Raw genomic sequence first — 10,933 nt, 5'->3', positions numbered from 1 at the left:
CTATCTGAAGTGGCCGTGGGCGAGTTCCCCCACGAAGGTCAGCTTGCCGGGTTCAGATCTGTGCAGCAGGTGCTTTTTGATTCCCTCCACGGTTTCGAGGTAGTCTTCCAGCAGCCTGTGCAGACCAGCGGGGCCCGTGTGCTCAGCCCAGGCGGGCACACAGCCCCCGTATTCCGGGAGAGGGCACGACCCTGAGCTCCCGTCCGCATTCTCGTGGCTGCCCTGTCTGGGGTGGCGCCCCGCCAGTCTCCACGTGGAGGCCCGCGTCAGCCCCGTGGGCTTCTGCCCCCGCCCCTCACCAGGGCCCGTGCCTCCCAACCAGCCCCAAGGGGCCACCAGAGAGCAGTCTCCGCCGAGCCCCTGGCCCCGACGCACTCACCCCGGTTTTCTGAACCAGCCCACGGGCTCACCTGTTGGTGACACCCTCGTCTCACCCGTGGGTGATGGCCTGGAGCTGCCCCTGCGCCTGATTCTGGGTCACTGTCACCCCTGGGCCTGAGACTTGAGGCGATCCCAGCACCCTCGTGAGGGTTAATCTCTATTTTCCAAACTGGACAAGGAGCCACCGCTGCTCCCCGGGAAAGCGTGCGTTTTCAGGGTCAGGGCACTAAGCTCGAGGAGGCCCAGGTGCCTGCCGCGGGAGCGGACGCCAGAGGGGCGGCCACAGGCCCGAGGAAGAGCCCGGCTGCCCGGCACTGACGGGCCGTGGACCCCCGCGGCCGGCCGGGCCCTGGCTCTGCACACAGGCTGTGAGGAGAGCCCCGCCCCGCGGGCCGGCCCGGCCCCGGCTGGCGCGGCTGCCGGTTCCCGCCACCCCGAGAGCTGAGAACCAGGCCTCACTGCGTCTCCTTCTTCCCCCCCTGGATCCACTGCTTCAGCAGGTACTCGTAGTAGCTGTCGGCCCTGGCGCCCAGGGTGAACACGCCCAGGTGCGTGAAGAGCCCGTTGCCGGTGTTGATGAACATGGGCACCAGCCCGTCCTTCTTCCCGCGCAGGGAGTGCACGCGCCTGCTCACCTCCTCCACGGCCTCCTGGGCAGGGGAGGGCAGGGCAGTGAGCAGCGCGGGCTGCACAGAGGGCTGCGCTCCTCGGACGCTGCCGCCCCGGGGCCCGACCACAGGGCTGAACCCCCCCTCGCCACGCTTCTCAGCCCCCACCCTTGGGGGACAGTGTCTGAAGGCCACAGCTGTGGCCCCGGACCACCTGCCCAGGATGGCTGTGTGCTCCCGCTTCCTGCAGGGGAGCCAGGCACGTCTGCTTCCGAGCCCGGGGTTGCTGCTGATGGTAACAACTGCCCCCATGTTCTCAGCCACCTGGGGAAACTCCTATTCACTCCTCATGACCCAACCAACCTGGGCTCCCCTGAGCTCACCTGTCCGGCCCGGGCGGCACATGTGTCTGTGTCCCCACAGCTCGGTGCACATTTTATCAAATTCCTCAGGATCCAACACACACACTCGTGTCAATTCATACACTTCCCTGGGGTGAGCTGCTTTATTCCTCTTTGTTCTCTTGCAACTGCCAAGACATGGCAACATGGGTGCCTGGCAAGTGACTCTTACGAGCAAGAGGCTCATTTCAGGCAGAATTGCAGAACTGCCCTCATGTGTGTGGGAACCTATATGAATGGTGTGTGTTCCCTTCCATCATTAACGCACGCTCACTGTCCTAGGGCAGCACCTTATAGGCCACAGCTCAGTACAGGGACTGGAATTCAACAGGATGAAGCCCCCGTCCCACCTGCTCAGGTGCTGTCCTCTTTGCTCAGATGGCAAGGTCCCCGGGACATTCAAGGGACGCATTTGGGCACCAAAGGCGGCTTTGGTGAACAGAAGTTCACAACCAGAGGCAGCTTCCCGCCACACGCGGGGGGACCACGTGCACACACGGGGCTACCGCGCAGGGGAACACGTGTGTCCACGGCTTCACCACACGTCCTGTGTCGACACCCACGGCTCTGCCGTCCATTTCTAACCCCACACGGTTGCCCCGTGTCCCCACGTGCGTGGCCACAAGTCCCCACTCCAGGCTCTCTTGTTCTCCCTGGGGGCTCCAGCACCGAGAGCAGAGGGTCCCGGCGGGGACCCAGACTCAGTTCTCCTGTCCGTGGAATGGGAACAGGACAGACTGACCCCTCAAGGGGCGACATGAGGACCGCAGCACCCAGGCCCCCGGCTGCCCGGCCACAGGCAGGAAACGAGCCGCCCGCACACACGTTGCTGTGCAGCTGCAGCACCGGCCACCGGACGACAGCCGCCAAGGAGCCCCACGTCGTCAGCAAAGCTCTAAGGGGTGCCTGACGCCGAGACCCGCGCGTCCTTGCACCTGGGTGTCCAAGGCTGAGCAGCACTCGTTGGGACGGGACGGCAGGAGCCCCCCGCCGCCCCGCCGCTCTCGTGCGTGTCCGCACGCCCCCTTCCTCAGAGTGCCCGGGGGGGGGTGGTGGCCCCCGAGAGGGCGCAGGCGGGACCTTACCTGGACTGTTCCTCGTCCTGAGGGCTTGCGGGGAAGGCCTGGGGGCGGCCTCTGCCTTTCTCGGAGGGAGCTGGGGGCCCTGCTCCGGTTCGGTCCCTGTGCCCCTCCAGCTGGAGCGGGAGGAGAGAGAGCGCTCAGAGCAGGGGCAGAGGTGCTGAGGCCCCGAGGTCGAGGTCGAGGTCGCAGCCGAGCTGGGCTCAGACTCGGCCTCCACACCCTCCCACCCCCCACGGGGCACACACTGTCTGCAGGAACAGGAACCAGAAGGCGCATTATGCACCAGGCTGGTTCTCTTTGTTTTTCAGGAAAAGAAACACCACAGAGATGCCTGACGGCCCCTGCGTTCCATTCAGTCCATCTCTGCTGTACCTGACGCGGTTTCCCTGCACGTTGTCTTCCCGGCGAGCCTCACCAGCTGCCTCTGCCCTCCTCTGGGCCTCATCCTGCCTCCTGTCCTTGGCGTCTCCATCGGGGGCTCTAATCTGCAGGTTGGGTGGTCCCCGTCGGAAATGCCTTGGAGGCTTCTGGACAGAGACGAGAAGAGACAAGAGTCACTCGTGAAATGATTCAATCGTCCATCTGCGACGCTGCCCCCAGTCTGACCTGGCCCCATGCAGGGAGCACTCTGGACTGGCGGAGCAGCTGCCATTTCCCAGAGGAAATTATTTTCATTTTTCGTACGACAGGCAGCTCTGGGAGGAGCCCCTTACTCGCCAGCTCCTGGCCCTGACTACCGGCTGGAGGCTCTGCCAAAGGGCGAGTGCCACCGTGGACAGCGGGTTAAGCCCCTGGCAGGCGCGTTTCCGGGTGTCAGACCCTGAGGGTAGCAGGGCCGGCAGGGTGACAGCCAGCACGGCCCCATGACACTGCTGTCGCAGGCCCGCGCCCGGACTCCCCAGCTTCATCCTCGGAAGGGTGTGGCAGAGGTGGCCGGCCAGCGACAGAGCGCTGTGGGGAGGGCAGCGCCCCTCCTGGCTCCCAGCCAGCCCTGACCAGTGCGCGTGACTGGCAACTCCTCCGTGCCCTCGAGTCTCTACATCCTCCCCACACCCCCCAAGGAAGGCGCCCCAGGACTAGGCCGCGCCCCTCCCTCTCCCTTTCTGGACAGCAGGCACCACGCACCCGTGTACTCCGAAACCTCTCTCCCAGGCCCGACTTGACGCTCGGGCCCCCAGCAACTCGGTCTGGGCAGGTCCAGAGCGGAGCGCCCGCCTGAGTGTGTCCCTCGCCAGTAGCTCCCAGAGAAAAGGGATGGCTCTCGTTCACACCTACCAAGGATCCGGCACAGCAGATGCACAAAGACGAAGGACAGGATGGCCCTCTTCCTTTCCCCCCGCCTCCTTCATCCAAGCAGCCCAGAGTAAGGAGTGTGAGGTTAAAACCTCAAACAAACGGTAGGAAACAGAACCCTTCCCAGTCTGTCTGAAACAGCACGTACTGTTCCCAAGTGCTTCTGGCACGGGCCCGGGTTACAACTCCGCGTGCAGTTTATTCAAAGTACCTGAGGTGACGCCCCCGCGAAGGTTTCCGGGTTCTCAGCTGCTGCTCTCCGAGGAGCGGGCAAGACGGGTGGATTTGCGGGTCTCATCTTCGGCCCTTCTGCCGACCTGCTGTCCACGGCTAAACAAGAGAATCTACTTTATCTCAACTTCGCCACAAAGCCTGGAGAACATTCAGCGTGCACTCGAGACAGCGCCCACACGGCTGTGACTCCGTGTAAAGGAACGCGGCGGGACCTCCCAAGAGGGCAGCTCGAGCAATTCGAGAATGGCCAAAGGGAATCAAACCTTTCCCAAAGCACCTGGCAGTTTCTGTCCGTATCCCCACCCACATCCCCATTGCTCTGCCTTTATGATTTCCGTTTCGGGAAGGGCACAAGGTGGCACACGGGCCATTTACTGGAGCAAACCTACAGCGGCTCTTTAGCTTCCCTCCTCAAAGAAGCCATCCTAGAGCAATTCAGAAGGGACCCTGCTCCTCCTCACTGGCACCCTGCCCGGCCCTTCCCAGCTCCCGGTAGCGCGTGTGAGGAAGTCCACGCAACACGTTCAGACTCAGCATTCAGACTCAGCATTCAGCCTCAGGACCTGACTCTCACTGTGCAACAGAGAGGGTGAGATGCCGGTCCTCACAGCAGACATTTGGGAAACAGTCACCCAACCTCAAATTAACAGCCACCTCCTAGCCGGGGCTTGGGAACACTCTAGGCTTCTCTGTATTTCGACTTCCTGCCAATGTGCTGACGTCTATGCCTCCTGCAGCCGCGAGATCGCGCTGCTGCCGCTGAGTCCGCCCTCAGGAACCCCCACGGGTCACTGCGGAATCGTGGAGCTGGTACCTTTCCACTCGTCGGCCACACTGATGTAGGCCAGGAGGCCGCAGAGCATCAGGAACGCCAGCAGGAAGAGGACCACGTTCCGCTGTAGCCTCGACAGCTGCTTCCATTTCTGAGCGAGAGACAGACAGTGACACTTTTTACTGAAAAGGGCACAGCTGGAAATCTCTCCCACTGTGACACACTCCGTGGGGACGACGAGGAATTCCGGAGGCCCGGCGTGGGCTCTGCTGCTTTTGAACCAGGGGAAGTTGCCTCTCGGCAGGGGCCGCAGGCTGGGATGATACTGCTGTAGAGGACACACTGCACGGGCCCGCGTTCGAGGAGAATGCAGACCCACGCGGAGACCGTTTCTGGCTGACACGTGGGCAGCGGGGAAAGACCGGCAGCCCGCGTATGCTGGCTCAGGCTCCACCAGCCTCGCCTCGGCCCTGCAGCCCGGGACCCCGGGAGCCGCGGGGCCGGCCCCGCTCGTGCCTTCTGCCCCTCCATATGTATAAGTTCTTTGTGCGGCATTAAAGAACTCCTGAGAAAAAAAAGGTCCAACTGAGAATTTCCTGGCAGTCCAGTGGTTAGGACTCCACGCTTCCAGTGCAGGGGGCATGGGTTCGATCTCTGGTCGGGGAACTAAGAGCCTGCGTGTTGCCTGGTTCGGCCAAAAAAAAGACCTCCTGAAAAGCAGGTTCAGAACAAACTGAAGAGGACAAACTGACTATGGTCATTGCCCCGGGAGACTCCTGACCCACCAGGCCTTGTAATATGACCACAGTGACTGCAGCAGGCACATTTAGAATTTTTTAAATTTTTTATTTGTTTCATTTATTTATTTTTGGCTGCGTAGGGTGTTCGTTGCTGCACGCAGTCTTTTTCTAGTTGTGGCGAGTGGGGGCTACTCTTCGTTGCGTTGCGCGGGCTTCTCATTGCAGTGGCTTCTCTTGTTGCAGAGCACGGGCTCTAGGCGCGCAGGTTTCAGTAGTTGTGGCTCGCGGGCGCTACAGCACAGACTCAGTAGTTGTGGCGCACGGGCTTAGTTGCTCCGCGGCATGTGGGATCTTCCCGGACCAGGGCTCGAACCCGTGTCCCCTGCACTGGCAGGCGGATTCTCAACCACTGAGCCACCAGGGAAACCCCTAGCAGGCACATTTATTGAAGTGAGGTAAAGTTCAATGTTCACAACTTAAGTTCGGGATCAGAGATGTGAAAGAAACAAGAACCAGAAGGGACCTCTTGCAGGGTCTGTCTGGGGAAAACGCATAAGAGTTTTGTTTTTCCTTAATTTTCATGAGACCATGAGAGTCAGAAATTACAGAATGAAGGTAAGGAAGATCATATTAATTGTTTTTTTTTTTTCTCCTTTGGTCTCCTATCAGTGGCTGGACAAAAACCTCCTGATTCTAGGCAGAAGTAAAAGAAAAGCAGCATTTGGGACATACACCCGAATCAGAGGAAGAAGTCCTTATAAAGTTTTAAATGGTGACGCGGGCAAAGTTTATCCAAAGGAAATGGGTTTGAGAAGAAACCTTCTGAATGTCTTAGCTCAAGAGACCAGCTTGAGGAAGGACAGACGACTGAAGACATGAGAAAGCAGACAGGCAGACAAAGCATTAGGTAGCAGATGTCAGCGGCCAGAAAGAAAATTCCACCTAATTAAAATATAAATCTAATCAGATAACCAAAACCCCACTGAGGGAGTTATTCCTGGAAACCACCCCCCCACACTCAAGGCTGAGGGTGTCAATGAAATACCAGAGTTCAGTTCAGCGTGAACGTACTTCCCATTCAAGGGCAGGTGGCTCCTCGGACAGACAGAGGCACAGGGGGTCTCAGATGGGCCCGCCGTTGCCGAGCCCAGGGTCCCAGTCCAAGGTCCTTGTGCCAAAACCCACCACAGACAACCGTGCTTAACAAGATGGGGTCATTACTCCAGGCACCGCGGGGACTTGGGGGGGCGGTCTCGGGAGGAGGATGCCAGGAAGAAACCGTTAGGGGAGCGGAGCTCTGGTCGGGGGTCTGGGGAGGGTCTTGCTCTAGCCCGGACGCCGGCGGAGGGTGGCGGCGAGCCTGCCTGGGGTCCTGCGCGGTGCCAGAGCGGCCTCCGCGTTCAGCGGCAGTGGGAACGCCCCGCCTCGTCTCTCCTCACGGTCTCAGATGCCCGTGTCCGAGGCTGGGTCCCGGGCGTCCCGTCCCGGGGAGGCTGTCGCGGCCCGGCTGTCACACGCCGAGACTCGGGCTCGGCGCCGCCGGACGCTCACCCGCCAGCACCAGCAGTGCCGCCAGCAGCCGCCGTCCGGGCTCCGGCCCGGGCTCAGAGTCAGCGCCAAGGCGCCCCCAGGCGGGACGGGCCGCGGACACGTAAAAGCGAGCGGGCGCTGGCGGCGTCAGGAAGCCGGGCCCCCGGAGACGCAGCGCGCTCGGCGGGCCTGACGCCCCCACGCGGCTGTCGCGCAGCAGTCAACGACCAACCTTCGCGGGCGCAGCGCGCGTGCGCAGAAACGGGACCTGCGGCGCTTGGCGGCGGCGTCCTTCTGCGCATGCGCCGGCCGTTGCCTAGCCGGGCGGTGGCCAACGCAACAGGAGGAGCTGGCTTCCGATCGAGCAGGTCTCGCCAGGGTCCGTGGCTTTGCGTCCAGTTGCGCCCCGGTCCGGCTCCCCCAGGGCCTGTGAGCAGTGGGGATCGGCCAGGCCCTCTCGGTTGGCTCTAACCCTGAGCAGGTGTCCCACCGCTCCGCCACGTCGGCGGGGAGCTCCTGTGCCCCAAACCCCAGGTCTCGATCCGGAGGCCTGCCCGAGGGCCTGGAGGGGCTGGGGCCTGGGAGGCAGGGCTCAGCGAGGACGGAGGGCCCGCTGTAGGGTCAGCGGCAGGCGGGCTCTTGGGTTCTTCATCCATTGGACCTGCAGTCAGGAGGCCAGAAAGGGGAGCTCTCACACCCCACTGCGCAGCCTTAATTGCAGACCCAACAGGAAGGTTACTACTTACTACCCAGCAGGAGGAAGGAAGATTTTGCTCCCAGCAACAGCCCAGCCAATGAGAGACCATCACAGTGCAGCCAATGAAAAGCCACCACACTTCCAACTCCCAGTTTCTTCCAATGGATTCTTTGTTTAGAACAGCCCCTTGCAACTCCCACTTCTCCTCTATAAAAGAGTTTCTGCTTTGTTCTCGGCACGTGCTTGTGTTTCACCTTAGATTGCTTGTTCTCCTTTCCAATTCTTTACTGTTCCTGAATAAACCCATGTTACTGGTAAAATAATTGGCTGCTATCTTGCTGCAGGTCAACAGTCAATTACGAACTACAACGGAAGAATCATAACAGGGAAGAATCGTCTATCAAAGGCCCCAGCAGGAAAAGATGCACACTGCATCTTGTACAAGAAATCAACTACCTCAGCAACTTAGCCAACGAGAAACCATCCTCACCCTGAACTCTCACTTTTTTCCAAAGGGCTTTCATAAAAAACAAACCAAAAAACAACAGCAACGAAAAACAAAACCCACACAAACCTCTCAACTTCCTCATTTTTCTCTGTAAAATAACCATTCCTCTCCTTTGTTTGTTGGACTTACCTATGGCTTTTGCTATAGCTTGCTTGTCCCAAATCGCAATTCCTCTGATGTTCCCAAATAAATCCACTTTTGCTCATTCTTAAGGTCAACAGACTCGATAGTCTTCAGGATGTACTAAAGATCACTGCACTGGGACCTCCCTGGTGGTCCAGTGGTTAAGCCTCCTCGCTCCCAACGCAGGGGGCCGGGTTCAATCCTTGGTCAGGGAACTAGACCCTGCGTGCATGCTGCAACTAACAGCCTGCATGCCACAACTAAAAGATCCTGCAAGCTGCAAAGAAGATCCCATGTGCAGCAACTAAGAGCTGGCACAGCCAAATAAATAAATATTTTTTAAAAATAAGAAGAAAAGACTTAAAAAAAATAAAGATCACTGCACTTTGCTGTGAGCATATTTCCCCTCAATAAACAAGGCAAAGCAGTTCTGTACTGCCCAGGATTGCTCAGCTCACGGCCCTACCCAGTGTTCTCTGCTGGTAAACCTCAAACTTGGCCCCTCCCTAGGGCTTTCCAGGCCCCAACTGCCCACTCCCTCCGTGGGCAGCCCACTGCTTCCTGCCTTCTCAGCTGTGACATTTCTGGGCCTCAGGAGGGCTCCCCAGCACGTGCACCTACTGCTCAGCACCTAGGCTGGTCTGAACCCGCTCCAGGAAGACCCTCCTCCCCTCCTGCCCCTTCCCTCCTAGGGGTCATCCCTGGGGTCTCTTCGGGTCTTCTCCCACACACAGCTCTGCTGGCAGTTCCAGCGATGTCCTCATGCACCCCTCCCTGCACAATGAGCTACCAGGGAAACGGTGGCATCTGGAGGATGCATGTGCATGAAAGTGAGTCACAGGCTGTCAAACCTGAGGGCACAGGAGCTGCTTCAAAGGGCATGTTCTGGGCCCGCCTCCATGGTGCCAGACCCACTAGGTCACCTGGGGCTCCCCTGAGACCCTGGGAAAGAGCTAGATGGAGCATGGGGCAGATTCCTGGGTAGTCCAGAGCGGGGTCAGCACAACCTGTGGGCTCTTGTTCCCACAGGGCCCAGCATGCTGCAGCCCCTGGATGGACACAGCCCTGGGACCAGCCGGTACTGCTCCCACACGTGTTGGTCAGAAACTGCAGTCAACAGACCAGGCTGCATCACAGCACCTCGTGTTTATTGGAAATCCCCACATTCTGTGGAAAATCGAGGGTCTGCCGTCTTTCAACTCAATTGCTTCACTAGCGGCCGTCTGGGTTAGAGATGGTGGGGGCATGTGGCCCTCAGGGGAGCAGGAGGGAGGCCCTTGTGGCGAAGGGACCCACCGACCGTGCTGCCCCCGAGTGCAAAGCGGGCACAGGGAGCCTCACCTGTGAGAAAGGGCTCAGCACAAGCAGGGTCTCCTGGTCATAGTGTCCTAGCATCACGGAAGGCGCAAACATTGCAGGAAAATCAGTGCAGGTACCCCGGACCCCTCTGTGCTATGTGTGAAACTTCATGTAAAAATAAAAAGGTTTTTCAAAAGTGAGCTGCTTCAACAGTTTACCCAACTAACTCTACTTGTGTAGAAAAAGGGTTGCCGGGTGTCCCGGTGTGGCAGTCAGGAGCCCCTGGGCCGCGGCGGAAGCCTCAACCTCGGCCTCCACCTTGGCGACCCTCCTCTGACCCAGACCCTCTGCTCGCCTGTGGAGCAGTGGGGAGAAGGAAACTAAGGCACAAGGTTCGATTCTGAGGCTTGAAAAGCGTGGCAGAGCCTGGATGGATGCAAAGTCGTCCTGTGGGCCTTGGGCGTGGCCCTGACCCCCCCATCACACCCAGGTCGGGAGGCGTGGACGCAGCCACCGTCCACTCCAAGTCGCTAGAGGGATCACCGCCTCTGAACCCACCGCCGGGCAGCATCCTTCCCGGGGGAAAGCGTGGCTGCACATGGACTGTGGAGCGGCAAGGGGGCAGGCGGCCTTGGCTGAGCAGCAGGCTGTATTTTATGATGCTCTTCACATCAGCAGGAAGAGGCAGGTGCCGCTGTGTTGCTCTCCAGGTGGGAAAGTGGGCACTGGGACCTAGAGCAGCCATGCCAGGGGCAAGAGACCAGAGCCAGCTGGTTTCTCCCTGCCTCGGCCACGCTGCGGGGGTGCGGCAAGGGGGCCACGGCCCCAGAGAGCAGGGGCGGAGCGTGAGCTCCAGGATCCGTCAGAAGCCACCGGCAGGCTGGGTGGGGACGGCGCTCCCCTCCTGGTTCAACTCCAGACTAATCAGCCGCCACAGGAGCCCCCAGCATCGACATCGGTCCCACTGGTTCCTGGGGGCTGAGGCCTCAGGCGGAACTCGAGAGAACTCAGTGCCAGGCGTGCAGGCCAAGCTTCCGGAGAGCCATCCCGACCTGCTGTCGGTCTCAGCCGGGCAGGGCAGGGGGCTGGGCGGCGGCCCCCAGGTTCAGCTGCCAGGGAGGGAGGGGCAGCCGCTTCAAACCTGTCACCCTGTGAGGGGACGACACTGTCCTCATCTCTGCAGAAAAGCGCGGGGCGGTTGTTGCTGCTTCTCACCGTGAGGCTTTGCCTGGGGCCGGGGAGCCACCATGCCGTCCTGCCCCGTC

At 60.2% G+C, this 10,933-nt stretch overlaps 1 protein-coding gene across 1 annotated transcript; it reads right to left on the bottom strand.

The window, feature by feature from the left end:
* Positions 1 to 10,413, bottom strand: LOC132492365 (endoplasmic reticulum mannosyl-oligosaccharide 1,2-alpha-mannosidase-like). The gene is made up of 11 exons (XM_060101826.1): positions 10,155 to 10,413; positions 7,571 to 7,702; positions 7,305 to 7,468; positions 7,063 to 7,179; positions 4,814 to 4,922; positions 3,977 to 4,095; positions 2,845 to 2,999; positions 2,476 to 2,585; positions 2,133 to 2,325; positions 841 to 1,233; positions 1 to 115 (listed from the first exon to the last, which is right to left on the bottom strand). Exons 1-11 carry the CDS (start codon positions 10,411 to 10,413, stop codon positions 1 to 3), a joined length of 1,866 nt encoding a protein of 621 aa, XP_059957809.1.
* Between the last annotated feature and the right edge of the window lie 520 nt (positions 10,414 to 10,933).

The sequence above is a fragment of the Mesoplodon densirostris genome, chromosome 6 (genome assembly GCF_025265405.1).
Source record: "Mesoplodon densirostris isolate mMesDen1 chromosome 6, mMesDen1 primary haplotype, whole genome shotgun sequence".
NCBI lineage: Eukaryota > Metazoa > Chordata > Mammalia > Artiodactyla > Ziphiidae > Mesoplodon > Mesoplodon densirostris.
Note: the sequence above shows the minus strand (reverse complement) of the source record. Positions and strands in the feature narration are given on the sequence as shown.

What these genes read in the sequence shown, in the direction of transcription:
- LOC132492365 (XM_060101826.1), bottom strand. Translation starts at nt 10,413, where the DNA reads ATGGCTGCTCTAGGTCCCAGTGCCCACTTTCCCACCTGGAGAGCAACA. An exon ending in TCGCGGGGGCGTCACCTCAG is followed by an intron (nt 3,000 to 3,976) that starts GTACTTTGAATA and finishes GTCTCTGTCCAG; the next exon opens with AAGCCTCCAAGGCATTTCCG. An exon ending in CTCATGTCGCCCCTTGAGGG is followed by an intron (nt 1,234 to 2,132) that starts GTCAGTCTGTCC and finishes GCTCCCCTGCAG; the next exon opens with GAAGCGGGAGCACACAGCCA.